The sequence below is a fragment of the Martes martes genome (genome assembly GCF_963455335.1).
Source record: "Martes martes genome assembly, chromosome: 16".
In the NCBI taxonomy this organism is placed as follows: Eukaryota; Metazoa; Chordata; class Mammalia; order Carnivora; family Mustelidae; genus Martes; species Martes martes.
The window spans coordinates 54,119,132-54,140,107 of record NC_137904.1 but is presented as its reverse complement, the minus strand read 5'-3'; the positions used below and the strand labels follow the sequence as shown (position 1 = coordinate 54,140,107).

General features: G+C 38.9%; 1 protein-coding gene across 3 annotated transcripts in view; it reads left to right on the top strand.

Annotated features, from left to right (window-relative positions):
- ABCA8 (ATP binding cassette subfamily A member 8) overlaps positions 1 to 20,976 on the top strand; it is a 67,389-nt gene that overhangs the window by 35,791 nt on the left and 10,622 nt on the right. For 2 of the 3 annotated variants that reach the window (XM_080825945.1, XM_080825946.1), the window contains 11 exons: positions 819 to 1,017; positions 2,996 to 3,162; positions 6,001 to 6,134; positions 7,086 to 7,223; positions 9,998 to 10,108; positions 14,761 to 14,934; positions 15,130 to 15,243; positions 16,973 to 17,092; positions 17,931 to 17,999; positions 18,473 to 18,564; positions 20,388 to 20,508. In XM_080825945.1, coding sequence (XP_080682071.1) covers positions 819 to 1,017; positions 2,996 to 3,162; positions 6,001 to 6,134; positions 7,086 to 7,223; positions 9,998 to 10,108; positions 14,761 to 14,934; positions 15,130 to 15,243; positions 16,973 to 17,092; positions 17,931 to 17,999; positions 18,473 to 18,564; positions 20,388 to 20,508 — 1,439 coding nt within the window. The remainder of the gene's footprint in view (positions 1 to 818; positions 1,018 to 2,995; positions 3,163 to 6,000; positions 6,135 to 7,085; positions 7,224 to 9,997; positions 10,109 to 14,760; positions 14,935 to 15,129; positions 15,244 to 16,972; positions 17,093 to 17,930; positions 18,000 to 18,472; positions 18,565 to 20,387; positions 20,509 to 20,976) is intronic. The other variant, XM_080825947.1, reaches the window with a different exon arrangement.

The window sequence follows — 20,976 nt, the reverse complement described above, 5'->3', positions numbered from 1 at the left end:
CACCCCATACTCTAAATTAGTCTGTCAATGTATGTATCCAGCCAAGATGTATTCTATCTTAGTCTGTCTTTCTCTACTCATTTGTTCAGTAGCCAGCCCCTGGTGGATTTCCTTTACAAAGGAAAACCCCATGTACCTTGATGATATCTTGCCCAAGACTCTGTATAACCTGATATGTATCATTCTTAGCTTTTCTTTCCAGTCTTCGGCCTTTGTTCCCATGTATTTGGTGAGGTTCTCATGGGAAAGAATTGGTAAAAGGTGTGAACTCAGTTTGTGACTTGGGTACCAGGCCACATACGACCATAAGAGTTTGTTTAATGCTCTCTCCTCATTTAAGTTTAAAGTTGTTCTTTCCTTCTTTTACCGTGCCCCTAACATGAAAACACCCATACGTATCTTCTCCCCTAGGGATGGCTCTTCCCTTTATGAAAATTTTTATTATTATTTTGCTTTCTTTGTGCTTTCATTTATCTGATGGGTTAAAATAGGAGGTATTATTCTCTTGGGAATAGAGGTGCCAGTCTCTGGGGCGCCTGGGGGGACATTATGTGATCATGCATATTTGTCATAACCTCTTTAATGTACTGTCTGTATCCATATGATCTAAGATCCCCTTTCTACTCCTTTTGTTCAAGACATGAAACTTCATTGATGTTTCTAGCTCACAGCAGCAGCCAATAGCACCACATAACACTACAGTTTCGCAGAAGATTGTGATATCGTCGTTAAAACATCTCCTCCAGGAAGCTCCAGAAGGTTCATTTGAAGTGGGATTTTGTGAATTGCCTTTTTTTTTTTTTTTTGGTATTTTGTAGATATGGCCACATTGGGAGAAGCACAGGCAGAAAGAACTGGAGACACAGAGAGGCTTGTTGAGATGGAACAAGTTCTCAGTTCACTCAATGAGACGACAAAGACCATAGGGGGCCTGGTTCTCTGGAAACAGCAAATCTGCATGATTGCACGGGTTCGCTTCTTGAACTTAAAGCATGAAAGGAAGGCTCTCTTATCTCTGTGAGTGTCGGAGGGCCACAGGTGGTTTTTCTCTTTTTTTTCCAGTCGATACATTAAAAAACAGATCTGTGATGTAAAATCAAGAGAAGATAACCAAAAATAAAAATAAATGTCTGCACCTACAGAAGTGGATAAAGAATAATACCGGTTTAGTTAATGGTTTTAGGGGTTATCTATCGGCAATCTAGCAGAGGAAATTTATAATGTTTTGGGGGGGAATTTTCAGGAAAAAGTTCAAGTAATATAGTTTTCCTGTGTTATTCCATCTCTTTCAGATTTTCCACTGGGTAGGTGACTGAAACATTGGGATGTGGATTTACACCCCACCCCCAACATATCCATATGCCCATGCCTTATTTTGAGTATTGTACAGTAATGCTCCTGACACTTCCCTGGATGTCCTGACTCTCCCACTGGGTTCCACTTGGTCTTACCTAAATGTTATGACTTCCCACCAGCTCTCTTAAGTGTTGCTAGTTCACTCTCCGTACTTCCTTTCTTTTTTTCTTTTTGAAAAGATTTTATTTATTTATTTGACAGACAGAGATCACAAGTAGGCAGAGAGGCAGGCAGAGAGAGAGGGGGAAGCAGGCTCCCTGATGAGCAGAGAGCCCAATCCGGGGCTCGATCTCAGGACCCTGAGATCATGACCTGAGCCAAAGGCAGAGGCTTTAACCCACTGAGCCACCCAAGCACCCCCATACTTGCTTTCTTTAAAAAAAAAAGATTTTACTTATTTATATATCTGAGAGATAGAGCATGAGCAGGGGGAGTGGCAGGCAGAGGGAGAAGCAGGCTCCCCGTTGAGCAAGGAGCCCGATGTGGGACTCAATTCTAGGACCCTTGGATCATGACCTGAGCTGAAGGCAGATGCCTAACCAACTGAGCCATCCAGGGGATCCCTCATTCTCCATACTATCCCCACTCCTCTGAATCACATCCCCTCTCATTGGCTCACTCGTGTCTATGGCACTTTGGCTACCAATCAGTACCTCATCTATGAATACTTAGATGAAGCATCAAAAAGATAGGAGGCTTTTTAGCACATAATAGAGTCTCCATAAATACTCATGAATAAGTAAGTTATGGGAATTCATTCAGAGCCTTTGACAAGGAGATAGCATGATTTAAGAAAAACCTTTATTATTTATCTGGCAACCTTGTATAACAACGTCTGGAGAGATGCTGGGCATTTAACAAGAATTCAAACAATCTATAACATTGTAAAACAAGAAATTAGGAATAGAGAAAAGTTTTGATGCAAGGTATAATGATGCAATGATAAAAATTTTCAACTGAGGGGTAACTGGGTGGCTCACTTGTTAAAATATTTGACTCTTGGTTTTTGCTCAGGTCATGCTCTCAGGGTCATGAGATCAAGTCCTGTGTTGGGCTCTGTGTTCAGCAGGGAGTCTGCTTGGGGATTCTCTCTCTCCCTCTACCCCTTCCCACCCCACTCATTCCCTCTCTCTCTCTCTCAAATTAAAAAAAAATTTTTTTTTCAACTTCCTTGAAATGGTGAATACAAGAGAATAAAGAATAATTGAAAATTTGAGCTCGGTGACTAAGGAAATTCTGCAGTCACTAACAGAAATAGGGACTATCTGAAGAGGAGTAGTTGTGAAGAAAATTGAGTCCAGAGCATTGATGGATTAACTAGCAGGAAGGGAGAGCAAAGAACTGGAGTCTCAGGAGAGAAGACAAATCTGCAGGCACAGTCAAAGGACACCTGCCCCTTGAAACTGTGTGGGATAAGCCATAGCCTGAGAATAACGAGAGAAGTGAACCAAGGATATGTCTCCATTTTGTCATCTTTAATCAAGAGGTGGGAGAAAGGCAGAAGCTCAAGAAATGAATCAGAGAGCTCAATGTTTAATTTTCATAATCTCTTGATCTCATTACATCATCATCTGCTCAGACAGTTCTAAATGGTTCAGAAATGACTGTGCATTCACGCTGGCCCTTTTCTTCTGGGTAGGCTCTTGATTCTAGGAGTTGGAATTTGCCCTCTTCTTTTGAGGACTATCCGCCACAGAATATATGAAATGAGCTACACTTGGGACCTTTCTCCCCATTTATACTTCCTTGCTCCTGGACAACACCCGCGCGATCCTCTCACTCAATTACTGATCATCAATAAAACAGGTAATGATTGGGTGTGTACTCCATTCCTAAATGCATTCCCTGTTATGAGCGTTACTTAGAAAACATAAAATGTGAGAGAGAAAAATGAGCTTTGGGCTTCTTCAGCATAAAACTGCTCATGAGGCTTCAGGGTGATGAGTACAAGCCCAAAATGGAGAAGGAACTAGAGAAGGATTTGATGAGGAGAAATAAATTTTATGGTGGCTGTGTGCAAAATGAAATGCTTACAATTCAGTGGGTTTGAGTGTATTTCACAGAATTGTGTGACCATCGTTACAACTTATTTTAGGACATTTTCATCTCAAAAAAGAAATCCCATACTCACTGAGTGCTCACTCCTATTCACTCTGTCCCTGCTCAGAGAAACCACAAGTTTTCTCTCTGTTTCCATGGATCTGCTACTCTGGACATTTAATATAAGTAGAATTATGCAATGTAGGATCTTTTATGACTGACCTCTTTCACTTAGTATGATGTTTTCAAGGTTCATCTATGCTGTAGCATGTTTCAATATTTAATTTTTTAATTGTGGAATAATATTCTTTTGTAGGACTGTGCTACATTTTATTTATTAGTCATCAGTTGATGGGTATATTCCCCCAATAACTGGCTATTATGAATATTGCTGCTATAAAAGTCCAAGTTTTTGTATGAACATACTTTTTTTTTTTTCATCTCTTTGGGGTATAAAACCCAGGAATGGAATTGTGGGGCCATATGGTGACTGTATTTAACCTTTTGAAGAACAGCTAAACTCTTTTAAAGTGACTACCCCAATTTATTGTTATGCTAGCAGTTTGAAGATTCCAGTTTCTACACGTTTTCACCCAAATTTGTTACTTCCTTTTTTGGTCATATCCCTTTTAGTGTGAATCAAGTAGTATCTTGTGGTTAGATTTGCATTTTGCTAGGAACTAGTGACCTTAGGCATCTTTTCATGTACGTCTTTTCATTACTGACCATTTTATATCTATCTTTGGAGAAATGTCTTTTAAAATATGGATTGTATGTCCTTTTTATTGAATCCTAAGTGTTCTTTATATATTTTAAATAAATGTCTCTTCTTAGATGCAATAGATCCTCACTATTCACAGATTCTGTATTTGCAAACTTATCTAGTACGGAAAATTTATTTGTGACCCCGAAACCGATACTCATGGTTCTTCCATAGTAAGTCACAGACATGCTCAAAGAAGTGAAAAATTGGAGTCACCTGATGCACAATTTCTAGCTGAGGTAACCAAGGTGATGGTCTGCCTTGTTGTATCAGGTCTCACGCTATACATAAATATACTCTCTGTAGTCCATTTAGGGCCATGTTTTTCACATTTTCTTGCTTTTTTGGGTGATTTTGTTGTTGAAAATGACCCCCAAGAATAGGGTCGAGGTGCTTTCCAGTGTCCCTAAGTAGGGAAGACTGTGAGGTAACTTACAGAGAAAATATGTGTGTCAAATAAACTGTGTTCAGGCAGAAGTTATAGTGCCATTGACTTTGAGATCAATGTTAACGAATCAACAATATATACACCAAAACATATAAAAATATGGTGATATATTGATTGACCAAAGAAACTGTTGTGACCAGAAGCTCACAGGAACCGAACCTTGTGTTTCTCTTCAGAGCAATAATTGAGAATTCACTAATTCCATGTTTGTGGTGATGTTCGAGAATATATGTACCGTGAATAATAAGAATCAATGGAAAATATTTTGCAAATATTTCACCTCACCCTGTAGATTGCCTTTGCATTTTCTCATTGGTGTCCGTTGAAACATAATGTTTTCATTTTTGGGAGGTCTAACTTGTTTTTTTCCCTTGCTTGTGCTTTTGGTGTCATATCTAAGTAAGCCTTACCTAACCCAAGATCACAAAGATTTACTTCTATATTTCCTTCTAAGGTTTTTATACTCTTAGTTCTTATATGTAGGTCTCTGATCCATTTTGAGTTAAATTTTTTGTATGGTGTGAGGAAGGGATGCAACTTCAATAGCTATCCAGTTATCTTCCTAGGAGGGTCTGGCCACCAACCTTTCTCATTCCTTCCAGTCCCATGTTGCAGAAACTCCATCCCAGGCGGTGAGAGGTCTGGAGTTCTCATCTTCCATCCATCCCCTACTCATAAGATGGAAGCTCTATCCTAGGCACAAGTTCTTGACTAGATCCAGTCAGAGTGGATCTTCTGTCATACTCATCAATGACAGGGAATGAAGTGATAGATTTTTTACTCAAATGCCAGTTTCTTAGTGTTCTTACCGAGATTTGTTAGATTTTCTTAAATAAATGTGGAGGTTTTTTCTTTTTTCATCTTCTATATGCCCTTAAGACAGTCAGGAGATTTTAACTTATTGGATTTTTCGTGATTTTCGCAAGTTATGATTGCTTTTCTAGGGGAAGGTCCACAAACCTCTCCATCCAACAAGTTGTCTTCCCAATTCAAGACACATTTTGAAAGTCAGTTAATTATGTAGCAGTAGTGAAGTGAGATTTAGCAATTTTGGTGGTTAATTATTGGAAATTATCTGTGTCACTTAAACCTTAATAGTTATGGCCACTTGATGCAATATTCTAGGGGAAAACATCTATTCCAAATGCCATATGGTGGTAAAAAAGACTTTCACCTTTCACATTAGCAGTAATCAGAAGCAAATAAATATATTATAAAGTAAATTGCATGACAAGTGAATAGACTTAATTCAAAGTAGCAAGTATGTTCTAATGTGAAAAAATATCCTGACTGTCCATATTACAGTAAGGATCACATAATGACATTAATTATAATTTTACTGTACAACCTGATACTGATTTTCTGTTTTGTGATATACCTATCTACAACTCAGGGGCAAGCATTGATGACTTTATACATTCTGTGGAGCATCAGAACATAGCTTTGGAAGTGGATGTATCTGGAACCAAAAATGGCCTGGATGACCCATCTTATAATGGAGCCATCATTGTATCTGGTAATACAAAGGTATGCTGGTTTCTGTTTCATGATGTTTCCCAAAGGTGTGGAAAAGCTAATATAATATTAGTGTACTCAGTTCTCCCCTTTAGGAAATGAAATGAAAAACAAATACTGCTTTTATTATTTAGTGAATGGTAGTCATTAATATGATGAAAATTCATACCTCAGTCATTGTCTACCAATACAAATGGCATGTATTAGCAAAATAAATACTATATAATACCCACTGTCAAGTGCATATTTGAGTCCAAAGAACTCAAATTTCCTCTCAGCAATTTTACTATACATATATTGTGAAACTTCTGTTTTATTCTTTTTTTTTTTTAAGATTTTATTTATTTATTTATTTGACAGACAGAGATCACAAGTAGGCAGAGAGGCAGGCAGGGGTGGGGGGGCAGGTAGAGCAGGCTCCCTGCTAAGCAGAGAGCCCGATGCTGAGCTCGATCCCAGGACCCTGGGATCATGACCTGAGCCGAAGGCAGAGGCTTTGACCCACTGAGCCACCCAGGTGCCCCTGTTTTATTCTTTAACAGTAATAATTGATTCTAGCCTTAAGCCAGACATCTGGTGTCTTGAAAATAAGATACAGCCTATGTATATGTTTTGTTTTCCTTACACAGTGTTTGTTTTTTGCTTTGATTATTTGACATCATTTTAAAAACATGATCTCCTTGTTAAAATATTGAATTTTGGGGCACCTGGGTGGCTCAGTTTTTAAGCATCTTCCTCCAGCTCAGGCCAGGATGCCAGGGTCCTGGGATCGAGTCCCGCATCAGGCTCCCTGCTCGGCAGGAGTCTGCCCCTACATCTCCCACTCCCCCCTGCTTGTGTTCCCTCTCTCACTGTCTGTGAAATAAATAAATAAAATCTTAAAGAAAATAAATTGAATTTTGACCTCTTCAGGAAAAAAAAGAAGATCTTTGAGAATTTATAACCTTTCTTTTTATATTTTAGAATTACAGATTTTCATTAGCATGTAATACCAAAAGACTAAATTGCTTCCCGGTTCTTATGGATATTATTAGTAATGCGCTACTTGGAATGATTATACCATCAGCACATATCCAAACTGACAGAAGTACCTTTGTAGCGGTAAGTATATTGACTCTCCTCCATCAGGATCTGGTGGAGATCACTCTTCTAAGTGCTATGATCTTGTTCTTATTGAGTAAACTACTGCATAATAAATTACCATTTGGATTCACACTAGCTCCTGGTTTTGAAAAATCAATACACTTTTAGAGCTTCTATTTTTTAAATAATCTCTACACCCAACATGGGGCTTGAACTCTCAACCACAAGATCAAGAGTCACATGCCCTACTAACTAACCCAGCCAAGTTCCCCTAGAGCTTCAGATTTTTAAATGCAAAACAGAACTAACAAAATATTTTTCAAGGAGAATGTGACAAAAATGAACTTATGCCGCACTGAGACTAGCACAAGAATAACAAAAGATGGAAGGAAGGAAAGGAAAGGAAGGAGGGAAGGGGGGAGGGGAACAGAGAGGAAAAGAAATTGAAGTCTTATTAGTACTTTTAGAAATGCTATAAAAGGAAAAAATTTAGAACAAAGCTCAGGCCAAAACTGCAGACTGGTTACATTAGAATTACTCCAATTTCTGGTAATAAATACTCATTATCTGAGCCACCTCTAGACCTACCAAACCAGCTTTTTCATACCTGGGGGAGGCAGGGGGGCAGGGGGGAGAAGTTCAGGTGATTAGATTATATACAGTCTTGTAAGTTTGGAAACCAGAATACCTATTAGAGTTTGTTAACTATTCATTTTTGATTATTTCCTAAATATATTTCTTCCTCTTAGAGAGTTCTTTGAACACAGAGACCATGTATTTTTAATACTACAAAGTATTTTGTACCTGAGATAGGGCCTGGAACATGATAAGCACTAAGTAATTTATTCGTTAAATGCATAAATGAATGTCAGAGGTCAGCAAATTACCTATATTCCATTCCACTATAGGGTTTTACAATAATATATATGACTAAGGACCAGCTACCTATGTGTATAGAAAATGAACCCACCATTACTTTTATACACTCCCGCAAGATCTTGAGTTAATTTCTTACAACATACCTCATGGTGTGTTCAGAAAATAAAAATCCCTTTCATTAAGAATGTGTAAGAAGCTAAATCATTAAAGCAAAAATTCTAATTCTCCATCAAGTATTAATTGATTTTAGAACCTATGCCTTGGTTCATTTCATTAACCTCCTATCAGTTTTCTGGTTTCTGAGGCAGGATACAAACTGAGCAATTTGCCTTGTTCTAGCCACAAGAAGTTTGACACCAGCCACTTTAATTAACCTTGTGTTTAGGTGCCCTACATCTGAACTTTGATATCTCCAGCAACTCATTTCCTGTTCTATTTGAATTTACCTATTCACTGCTCAAGTAATAGTCTTCTGTAGCTTCAGACCTTGTGTCTGTCCTGCTCAAACTCACGGGCTTACCACTGAGTACTGAACCCACCCAGCTTATAAGGTGTTCTCAAAAGGTCCTGTCAATAAGCCCAGATTTCACCTTCCCATAGTTAGTTAGCAAGGGTTTCTCTCACGGTCAGGCTGAAGACGACCAGACTCTGCTTATAACTTTTTTCAGTAATCTGTGTAATCAACCACCACCTAGGTAGATCATGAAAGTAACATGGGAACTGCTTTCAGGAGAGTCTGTGAATCTTCCGTCCTCAAAGATTTTTCCAAACAGGAGCAAAAAATGTGTGTAGCCAAAGTCAAAGGTTTTTCTTGGAGATTTCACTTCCCCTTCTCATACTGTTCTTTATCTCTCCTTTTGAACCCTCAACCAGTGTTTATCTGATTTCGTGGTATACCTAGAGAGATATTTATCATCACTGTGCCCATAAAACATCTGATAGGATTTTTTGACTCAAGCTATCACATTTGAAACAATTAAATAGGAGTTAAAAATGGAATGTGAATGATCATTATTTATTGTTTACCATAAAAGATGCATAATGTAAGAAAATGACAAATCTTACTCCTTTTTTATTTTCCAACTCTGTCATATTATCAATTCATTCACCTTCTTTGAGTCATTTTCCTTATCCATGAATTGGGATAGAAATCTAAGAGTTAAGCTTCAAATTTGGAACCAAAAATGGATAAGGAAAGAGTATGGTTCGGAACCTCCACAGGGACCTAAGGCAGGAGTGTATATCATTAGTTTAATATTTTTTAAAATGTATTGAAAATAGAGCTTCTCTATGACCCTGAAATTGCACTACTGGGTATTTACCCCAAAGATACAGATGTAGTGAAAAGAAGGGCCATCTGTACCCCAATGTTTATAGCAGCAATGGCCATGTTCGCCAAACTGTGGAAAGAACCAAGATGCCCTTCAATGGACGAATGGATAAGGAAGATGTGGTCCGTATACACTATGGAGTATTATGCCTCCATCAGAAAGGATGAATACCCAACTTTTGTATCAACATGGACGGGACTGGAAGAGATTATGCTGAGTGAAATAAGTCAAGCAGAGAGAGTCAGTTATCATATGGTTTCACTTATTTGCGGAGCATAACAAATAACATGGAGGACATGGGGAGATGGAGAGGAGAAGGGAGTTGAGGGAAACTGGAAGGGGAGGTGAACCATGAGAGACTATGGACTCTGAAAACAACCTGAGGGTTTTGAAGGGGTGGGGAGTGGGAGGTTGGGGGAGCCTGGTGGTGGGTATTAAGGAGGGCACGTATTGCATGGAGCACTGGGTATGGTGCAAAAACTATGAATACTGTTACACTGAAAAGAAATTTAAAAAAAAATGTATTCCAGAAAACAAATTTTGAATTTGTTATTCAGCTCATTGTATTCTTTGCATTTTCAGGACAGAGAGAGTAGTAGTCCATACGAATTCCAAGTATATACCATATTCTGGTTGATTTTGTTATCCTCATGTTCTCCTTACATTGCCATGAGCAGCATTGATGATTATAAGGTAATAATGAAACCTTCATTACTTTGTACAGATAGAAGCTGAAGGTAATATAATTATAGGATTTTCCTTTGGGCTATTTATGCACGTTTAATAGAGCAGCCAACTCATCAATAAGTCCTAAGATATAATGTGTTGGGTTTTTTTCAAGATTTTATTTATCCATTTGAGGGAGAGAGAGTGAGAGAGAGCATTAGGGGGGAGAGAGTCAGAGGGAGAAGCAAAGTCCCCATGGAGCTGGGAGCCTGATTCGGGACTCGACCCTAGGAATCCAGGATCATGATCTGAGCCGAAGGCAGTCGCTTAACCAACTGAGCCACCCAGGCATCCAGCATTTTTTAAGTCTTTATAAATATAGGGATAAATAAATGGATTACAGATAGAGAATGATTCTAAAATTTACATGGATAGGCAGAGCCTAGAACAGACAAAATAACTTTGAAAAAGAAAAAAACAATGTTGGGTGAGTTATGCTTCTGACTTCAAGGCTTACTACAAAGTTACAGGAATGCAGAATGTGTTGTATTTATTTAGGAGAGTAATACAGGCAAATGAAATAGACCACTTAGATATTACCAGTTGATTTTCAGTAAAATCAGGGAATTCAGCAAATTTTACCAGAACAACCTGATATTGGTACATGAGGAAAGAAAAATGTTCTCAACACTCCCCTCATGCCATATACAAAATTATTTTGAAATAAATCATAGGTTTTGTGGGAGGCAGTTATTTCCTAGATGGGATAGAAGAAGCATATGCTTCAAAGAAAATGAGAACTTGAAACTCATCAAAGTTAAAACCTTTTACACTTTGTAAAACACCAATAATAACATAAAAAAAAAACTTTGCCGGGAGAAAAATATTCACAATGCTAGTACATTTAACAAAAGCATTGTATCATGCTTGTGTTGGCAGCATAGAAACTAAAATTGGGAAGATGTGCAGAAGCGTAACAGGGTCCCTACACAATGTCACCAAAATCTGTGAAGTGTGCTTTTTATGTCAAGAATATAAAGAACTTTAAATAATAGAAGACAGCCTAAGTTTAAAGATAGCCTAATTTTAATAAAATATAGCCTCAGTAATAAAAGGTAGCCTATTTTAAAGATGGGCAAAAATTTGAACAAACACTTCACCAAAGAAGATACACAGAAGGAAAATGCTCCCATAAAAAGACGGCTGATATCATGAGTAATCAGGAAGATAGCCTCAATGAAGTCCCTCTACTCATTTAAATAAAATGAATAACATTAACATGACTGAAAATATCAAGTTTGTGAGGATGTGGGGACACTGGAACTCTTATGCTTTGTCAGCAAGAATGTAAAATGCACAATCACTTTGCTAAGTAATTTGGCTCTGTCTTATAAAGTTAAAAATACATATATTGTATGGCCCAGAATTTCTCTCCTAAGTGTTTACCTGGGAGAAAAGAAAACATCTTTCCGCATACAGACTGGTACATTACCATTCTTGGTAGCTTTATTCGTAATGGCCAACAATCTGAAACAACCCCAATTTCCATCAAGCTGTGAATTGTTAAATAAATTCTTGTGTGGCCATATCCATGTGATTTCATGTGTGATTCCACATCACGGAATACTACTGAACAATACAAAAGAAGGGACAACGAAAAATGTGTCGGCATGGGTATGGCTCAACTTAGACTGAGGGAATTAAGACAGAAAAGAGTAAATCCTGAATGATTTCATTTATAGGAAATTCTCAGAAAGGTAAAATAAATTCATAGTGACAGAAAGCAGACCTTTGGTTTCTTGCAACCAAGGTAAAGGCTATTGACTGCAAAGGATCGTGGGAAATTGGGGGTGACAGGTAAAGAAAAGGCTCTATACTTTGATTATGAGTGTGGTACGGGGATATATGTATTTGTCAAACCCCATGCAACTGTATACTTAACAGGGATATTTTTCAAAATTACGCTTCAAAAGTTAATGAGGGGCACCTGGGTGGCTCAGTGGGTTAAAGCCTTTGCCTTCAGCTCGGGTTGTGATCCCGGGGTCCTGGGATCCAGCCCCGCATCGGGCTCTCTGCTCAGCGGGGAGCCTGCTTCCCCCACCTCTCTCTCTCTGCCTGCCTCTCTGCCTACTTGTGATCTCTGTCTGTCAAATAAATAAAATCTTTAAAAAAAAAAAGTTAATGAAAAAAGATAACTGAAGTAAAAGAAAATAGTATTTTGAAAATGGGACAACTCAGATAAAAAATAAATTTCAATGTTTAACTGACAATCTGTTTATAATTTTCATTTACAGGTACTCTTTCAATAATCCCAATGAATTTTTAATGTATCTACAAGTATTTGGAGCACCTCGAAAGATGAAGATTTTGATTCAGTAGTTCTGAGTGGAGACAAATTTTGAGCGGCAGTTACAGGGTGGTGAACTTATGACTAATCAACCCAGGCCAACTCGCATCAGCTTTATTTACAGATCTTAATAAGAATATCCTTTAATGGTTCCATTTTGGTAACTTCCTCACAAAATGACCTTGCCTAACCATCTTTATCGGTTTGAAACTTCCTCCCTCTTCAAAGTAATTCTGTTGTCCAAAGGAAGGGAATGCTATCAGAATAATGTCCTCTTCTCTCCCTAGTGTAGAACCTCCAGGAATCTTGGGGAATGCTATTTGCTGGCCTGACGTAACTGTCAGCCATCCTGCTGTTAACATAGTCCTAATTTTAAAATGTCTCCCACAGGGAATGCCTGGGTGGCTCAGTTGGTTAAGTGTCTGTCTTCAGCTCAGGTTGTGATCCCAGGGTCCTGGGATCAAGTCCCACATCAGGCTCCTTGCTTGGTGGGGAACCTGCTTCTCCCTCTGCCCGTCTCTCCCCTTGCTTGTACCCTCACTTTCTCTCTGGCAAATAAATAAGTAAGATCTTTAAGGGGGAAAAAAAAAAAGTCTCCCATAGGAAACACACACACTTCCTTTCTCTGGCCTATGTGATGCCACAATTCCATCATGGTTCCCTCAACACCCTGCCACTGTCTGTCTCCCTCTACTGGAACATCTCATTCTTCCCCATTGTCTCTAAATTCTCGAACTCCTCAGACACCAGCCCTTAGCTCTCTCATCATGCTGGATGTCATTTTCTCCTCAGAAAGCTCATTGAACCTGAGGACTTCAAACTCCCTTTACCTAACCCATCACTCACAGATTTGACTGCACCCCAGATCTCTAATTTCTAACATTCCCTCCAGGGTGATCTGAACTCCCTTCTCGGGGTCCCCACTGGGAGCAGCATCACACACTCAAACTTCACGTCTCCAAAGCTGAATTTATGGTATTCTTGAATGTGTACCCCCTTCCATATCTCCTGCCTCCGTAGATGGCAGACCCAGGCACGCAGGTGCTCTGTCAGTAGCGTAAAATCACAATTCATCCCTCTCATGACCCACAGATCAGTCTGGCACTAGAACCTTGTTAGACGTTGTGCGAACTGAACAGACCTGTGATGGGAGATTTTGATAAGTATCCTTAGGTCCGATTACATCTAAGACAGGAGCCTCATTTAGCGAATCAGAGACCACCAGCAAATGAATTTAACTATTTATAAGTAGTTAAGTAGTATTTTTAAGTAGTTGATAAGTAATTTTAAAAAATGTAATTTGGGATGTTTAGTCAGAGAATGACAAGGAATACAAAATACATAATATTTATGAATGTAATACTATTTTATATATATTTATTATATACAAACAGTGAGCACAAGTCTCTCCCCAAAGATGATATAGTTTATAAGTATAAAATACTATACTTTATATTCTACATAAATACATAATATAGTATGTATTCTTATATAATATAAAATTGCTTTATTCTTTGAATTATAAGTAAATGATGCATTGGAGTTGTTTTGGCATAACACACATTCAAATATTTATTACCCATCCAAATATTTATGCATATGTATATCAATATTATTACATGAATAAATATCATGTACTTTGTATTCCTTGTCATTCTCTGAATAAACATACCAAATCCCATATTTTAAAATTACTTATCAAGTGATATGGGGTTTGGCACAAATTAAACAATTATAATAAACAATTAAACAATTTTAAATATACTTTTTCTTTTAAAAATAGTTAAATTCGGGGAACCTGGGTGGCTCAGTCAGTTAAGGGTCTGCCTTCAGCTCAGGTCATGATCACGGGGTCCTGGGATCGAGCCCCACGTTGGGCTCCCTGATCAGTGGAGTCTGCTTCTCCCTCTGTCCTTCCACCACTCATGCACTTTTTCTTTCTCTCAGTCTCTCAAATAAACAAATAAAATCTTTAAAAAAAATAGTTAATTTGCTGATGGTCTCTGATTAGCCAAATGAGGCTCCTATCTGAGATGTAATTTGATTTACATTCCCGTACGTCATTCATCTCTCTATTGTTTACTGTCATTACACTTGGACCTTCCTTCACATTATTTCTACCAGGTGTGGGATGAACATCCATGCTGTTAACCAAAGCAGCGAACTGATCGTTCATGTTTGGGACTCCCCGTATCCCTTGGTCCAGCTGCTTATAGCGTGATGCAGAATTATTACAAATGAAAATTTTGTTTGACTATTTCCTTCCATAAGCCACATTTTCTGAAGCGTTAAGTTGAAATACCACTTTGTGTCTTCGCCTTTTTTTAATCAGAGCAAAGTTCAGTCCCAGCTGTGGATCTCGGGGCTCTTCCCTTCTGCGTACTGGTGTGGGCAGGCGTTGGTGGACGTTCCAATGTACTCCTTGATCTTCCTTCTTATGTATTTGATGGACTACGGCTTAAACTTCGACGGCACTCTGTTCACACTTATAAGTGAGATTATACAAGTAAGTGACCATCTTCGTAGAACAAACATCATTGTATGCTTTAATGAAAGCATTTGAAGGGGCAAACTGTTTGCCTTGATGTTTACATTGTTGCAAATCAAATCACTGTAGAACCTCGTGCTCTGACAATCTTTTGGACCCTAACATTTTCTTAGATTGCATTTGTCTTTAACTAAACATTCCTGTTGATTTCAGATCCTGTGTTCTTTTGGCTATGCTGCCTCCCTTATCTTCTTGACATATGTGATTTCATTCATTTTTCGCAAGGGGAAAAGAAATAGTGGCATTTGGTCTTTTTGCTTCTTTGTGGTAAGTGTATTTCTTGTGAACATTCATTTTGTGTATTTAAATAAACAATTCTGAGCCAGTCCTTTAAAATGGGCCCTCAGTAGAATGAAAAATTAGTATTATAGTCTAAAATATTTTGTTTTTCTTATATGGGATCCTTTTCAAAATCTGCATCTTTTTCCTCTTCCTAATTTCTACCCTTGTCTCTTTCAAAAGTCACTGAATTGTTTCTACAACCATAAAGTATTTGCTAGAAGAAAACCTGGAAACCATTTGTATCTTCTTTTTACTGAAAATAAATAAGCCCCAAGACCTCCACAAAGCCATGAGGATTACAAATATTGTTGCTAGCATAGTTAAAACTAGAAACTACTTCTCCATACTCTACTAGAATTAATTCCATAAAAACAACACTTACTTTATCTAAACTGGGAAGGAAAAATATGTGTCATCTCCTAGTATCTATTCTCATTTCCTGTCATTCCAGCTGCCAAAAAGCGAATTGTCATTTCAACAAATATTCACTGGCTTCCAACAATGTGTCACAAACTAAGACCAATAACACAGAAAAAATAGTTTCAACCCTGAGAGGGAACTCAGAGGGTAAACAGAGAAGTAAACAGCCACTTACTAAAGCAAAGTGGGAAGGAAAAGATTATCTCTTTGTAAAAGATTGTTTCTATGACAACCAGAGTTGGGAAAGATTAACTTAGGAAAATGAGAGCACAGATTTGCTTGAGGAATTGAAACCTGAAGAGTGAGATTTTAGTAGATGGAGAAGACTGATTATTCTGTGCGTGAACAGAACTCAGGGGAGAAAGTCCAGGTTTGTCCTGGGAACTGGTAATCATCTGGCATGGGTAAGGAGAGGAAAACATACAGCGTGGGCATGGTCCTAGTTATGGTAAAAATATTGGTTGGAACCACATCGGCCTTTAATGATGTGCTCAAGAGGGGCGCCTGGGTGGCTCAGTGGGTTGAGCCTCTGCCTTCGGCTCAGGTCATGATCTCAGGATCCTGGATTTGAGCCCCATCAAACTCCACACTCAGTGGGGAGTGTGCTTGAGATTCTCTCTCTCTCTCTATGCCCTCCCACCACACCCCGCTTGCACGCTGTCTCTCTCTCTCTCAAATAAATAAATAAATCTTAAAAAGAAAGAAAGAAATATACTTTTAGGAAGAATATGCTGAATGCCTTAAAAATAGTAATTTGTAACACAAAGAAGTACAAAGACTTTTAGGAAGCTTTTATCATTGCAGTGTTTTAGAAGAAAAAGTCTGAGAGCTCCCGTTATCTCTTATCCCCGAATTTTGAATTTGAGTACTTCTACTGAGGCCACTCCAGGCTGTTCCAGGCTTCTGTTTCCCCACTGGTGTCCCTAATGGAAGTCTCCTCTCACTGTCGCCATTACATCATTCCCAGGAGATGTCCGTTTGTGTTCCCTCAGATTAGTGCTTATCTACTAATTTTACCTCCAAAACAAATATAATGCCAACTTTCTTCCTTTACTGTAATGAAAGTACTATCTGTTAGATCCTAGATTTATCCCATCACGTCTCATTCATGACGCTCCTGGTTAAAGGAATCTAGCTAAGTCACTGAGAGAACATGTTGATGGAGATACGCTGATTTCCCTTGCGTTTCTGAGGTGGGAGTTGAAATTAGGAATATCCTCAAGATGAACCATCTCAATTTGGAGAATATGTGGAAACACAGAGTGGTTAACACGCATGTCCGTATCTTCTTTAGATCTGCAGCATCTCTGTGTTTATATTGTTGTTCGAGAGCTATGAACATGTCACCCTGTACTGCATCACCTTTCTGGTACCACACGCCACGTTAATTGGCTGTCTGTTGTTAAATTTTGAGGTAGGTAATGCCACTGTCTGTTCCAGTGTCCCGGAAACTCTTAACCAGTTGTGGAAGCTATGCTTGGCATTGGGGCTCTTCCCCATCTCAGCATGACATGACATTTAAAGATGTCTACCTCATGGATGCCAGTTGAATTTCTTCCAGAGAGGTGGTGTGTTCCAGTTAGAAAACCTGGCCCTGGTCCATGTGTGGGGAAGCAGGATGATAGGTGATGGGCAATAGTTCAGCCTTTCTTCACTCCTGGGCACACTCAGTTTTAGGAGGAGGCAAATGAAATATCACTAATCTTTGGGATCTCAAGATTCTAGAGAGGCTTTCAATAGGAATAAAATCCCTCTCCCCTTTTTTTCTAGCTGATTGATAGAGAACTATCAACTTCTACAAATATATAGATAGAGATGTAGAAGTACAGACTTCTACAAAAGGAACAAAGATACAGTACGTGAGTGACGATGGGGAAAGGGAGGGGAAAAAAAGGGGATCTTCTAAAGGATCAATGGGCATAGGAAGCTGTATGAAGCCCTGGGGGATAAGGAGAAATCTCGTTTCTCTCTGATTATTTGGAGAGGCTAACAGAGATGCCCAAGATTGTCTTACCAGGTAAGGCATAATTGCTAAATCCTGTTGCTTCAAATAAAAGCACAGTGCCTCATCAAACTTGGGAGGAAGAAATACCACCACTTGCTACACATTTTGGAATGGGCATCTACCAATACCCGTGGTGAAATCAGGCAACGTGTTAGCAGAGCTGTCCAGTGGGTCAGTTCACATTCATATAGATAAAACTCATGAAACCAAAAAACTTCCAATTTCACCATTCTTTTTCCTTTTGCAGGTGGCCATATTTTATTTCTCGACTGAAGAAGAATTAGAAAGTGTAGAGGCATTTCTGATAGTCTTAATTGTAAGAACACTCTTGTCTTTAAAAGTATTTGTGTTTTTACTCTACTGAATCTTTTTAATTCCTGTACACACAGTGAAACATTTTTTTATTAAGATAGACCTATGGATACTAAGATAGACCTATGGATAGACCATGGAGATAAAGTATTTGTAAAATATGGAACAAATTTTTCTCTAAAGATTGACTGACCAGGTAATATGCTTCCCAATTTTTGAAAACACTGTACCAGTATTGGAGGAAGTGACATAAAGTAATGGTATTCTATAATTAAATTTGTTTCCATTGTTCTGTAAACAAGATTGAAAATGAATTTGATAGTTTCACAATTTGACAAATAGATTATTGGAAATCCGTAATGGTTTTTTCAACTGTGTCTTTGGAGAAGGCTGACGTCTCCTATTTCACTTCCGACGTGAAACATTTTCCTCTGAGTGCTCCTGACCATGGGTCTCTCTCTCTCTCTTTCTTCCCAGCCTTTCCTTCATTTTATCATCTTCCTTTTTATTCTTCGATGTCTGGAATGGAAGTTTGGAAAGAAATCAATGAAGAAGGATCCCTTCTTTCGGTTGGGAGAAGTCAAATTTACTTCCTTTATTTCAATCGTTAATACTTAAAATATTTTTCATGCATGAATTAACCAATCAGTAAAGAACTGCCAAGTCCCAGGAAAGACAGAGGTAGCCACCATGGGCCAATACCAAAAACAGAGATCTAAGTACCTAAATCAAAGAGGATTTTAAGTACAGGGGGAAAGAGAACCGAGACATTGACTATTAAGGGCTCGGACACTATGTGCAGTAGAAGGGTGGGAAAAGCTACGTGCCACTACTTCAATTAAATAGCAACCCATTTAAGCAGATTGGCAGTTGAAGGAATGCTGTCAATCCAGGAAGGATTGAACGGAATGAGCAATGGACCAAAGACAGCAATAATTGTGATCTTTGCCTGTGTAGTAAGAAACCCAACTGGTGGGTCGCAGACTGGTCCAGGTATTTATGGGACTTCAAGCTGAGACTGTCTTTTTGCACTGTGCGAGGACACGGCCATAAGCATCTTATTCCCTCTGGGTCACCCATTGGTTTCATCTTTACCTATTAGAGACAGTTGAGTGGGCAACTTCCAAGATGACCTTTAACTATTTATCTATTCATCTTTAACTAACAGTTAAAGATCAACAGACAGTTGAATGGGCAAGACGAAATCTAAGTATGGGGGATTAGGTTGAGGTGAAAGAGAATAGAATATGGCCAGAGGACCAGAGGAGGAGAAAGTGAATCTGACACATATTTCCAAGAAATGGCCAGGTTTCACAGAGACCAAGCATCTGATTTGTATTTTCTGAGACCATGCTGACTTCAAAAATTCTGACTCATTATCCCCATGGGAATGTAATCATACCAACATGGCAGTGGTGTTAAAACTAAGGTTTCCAGAAAAATCACATCATTCAACTATGCTCTTAAAATCCGCTGTTAGATCGGAGAAAGACAACGATCATATGATCTCCCTGATAGGAGGAAGTGGAGATGCAACGTGGGGGGTTTGGGGGGTAGGAAAAGAATAAATGAAACAAGATGGGATCGGGAGGGAGACAAACCATAAGAGACTCTTAATCTCACAAAACAAACTGAGGGTTGCTAGGGGAGGTGGGTAGGGAGAGGGTGATGGGGTTATGGACATTGGGGAGAGTATGTGCTATGGTGAGTGCTGTGAAGTGTGTAAACCTGGCAATTCACAGATCTGTACCCCTGGGGCTAATAATACATTATATGTTTATTTAAAAAATTTAAAAATTATAATAGAAAAATGATACAAATTAAATTTTTGGAAAGAAAAGGCAAAAAAAAAAATCCTCTGTTAGATACTAAGTTGCCCAGTGAACATGGAAAAAGAATGCTCCACAGATAAGTAAGATGAAAGGTGTGTGTGAAGCAAGCAAGGGTCACTAAATATAGCAATGCCCTTGATAGGAACTAGGTCGGGAAGGGAGGAGGAGTCACCTCACTGAAAGGAGGTTATAATCTTTTATTAATTACCCAACCTACTCAAAGCATAAGATTTACAGAATGCAGTATCTTTTTTTTTTTAAGATTTTATATATTTATTTGAGAGAGAGAGAGAGAGAGCACAAGCAGGGGAAGGGGCGGAAGGAGAAGGAGAAGTAGACTCCCCACTGAGTAGGGATCCCAATGTGGGACTCCACCCCAGGACCCTGTGCTGAAGGCAGAGGCTTTAACCCACTGAGCCACCCCCAAGAATGCAGTATTCTTAATACAAGGATGCCCCAAGAATGCAGTATGACTAACACAGGCACTCCAAGAAGACAATATTCTTAATACAAGAATGAAAACGTCATATCAATGATTCATGAATGGCTCTTGACTCTAGAATTTCTCCAAGAAGCCCCGATGTTTGTCAAAATCCAGAAACTCCAGAAGGGGAAGATGAAGATGTTCAGATGGAAAGAATGAGAACAGCAGATGCCTTGAATTCCACAAACTTTGAGGAGGTAACACCTGTGAAATCCTCATTTCATCAAATAACACAAACGTTTGTCAGTGAATGTAGTCGGTCTAAGAGTCTGATCCTCAAATAATTCTGAGTTCTTTGGTCCATACAAGCACAGATCAAGACGAGTTCCTTTTAGGAAGTCATCATCTTGTTCACATCAAAACACACAGATTAAAAGTCATGTCACCTCTGTTTGTCGTTCTTGGAATAAAAGCCAAGAAGTGGAGTACCACTGAAGTTGCAAAAGCCAAGAGAGAACTTTATTTTCTTTTTCAAAGATTTTATTTATTTACTTGAGACAGAGAGCACACAGGCAAGAGTGGGGGGGTGGGGGCTGGGGTTGGGGGAGGGGAGGCAGAGCAGAGGGAGAGGAAGCAGACTCTCTGCTGAGCTGGGAGTCTGAGGCGGGGCTCGATCCCAGGACCCTGAGCTAAAGGCAGACGCTTCACCGACTGAGCCAGCCAGG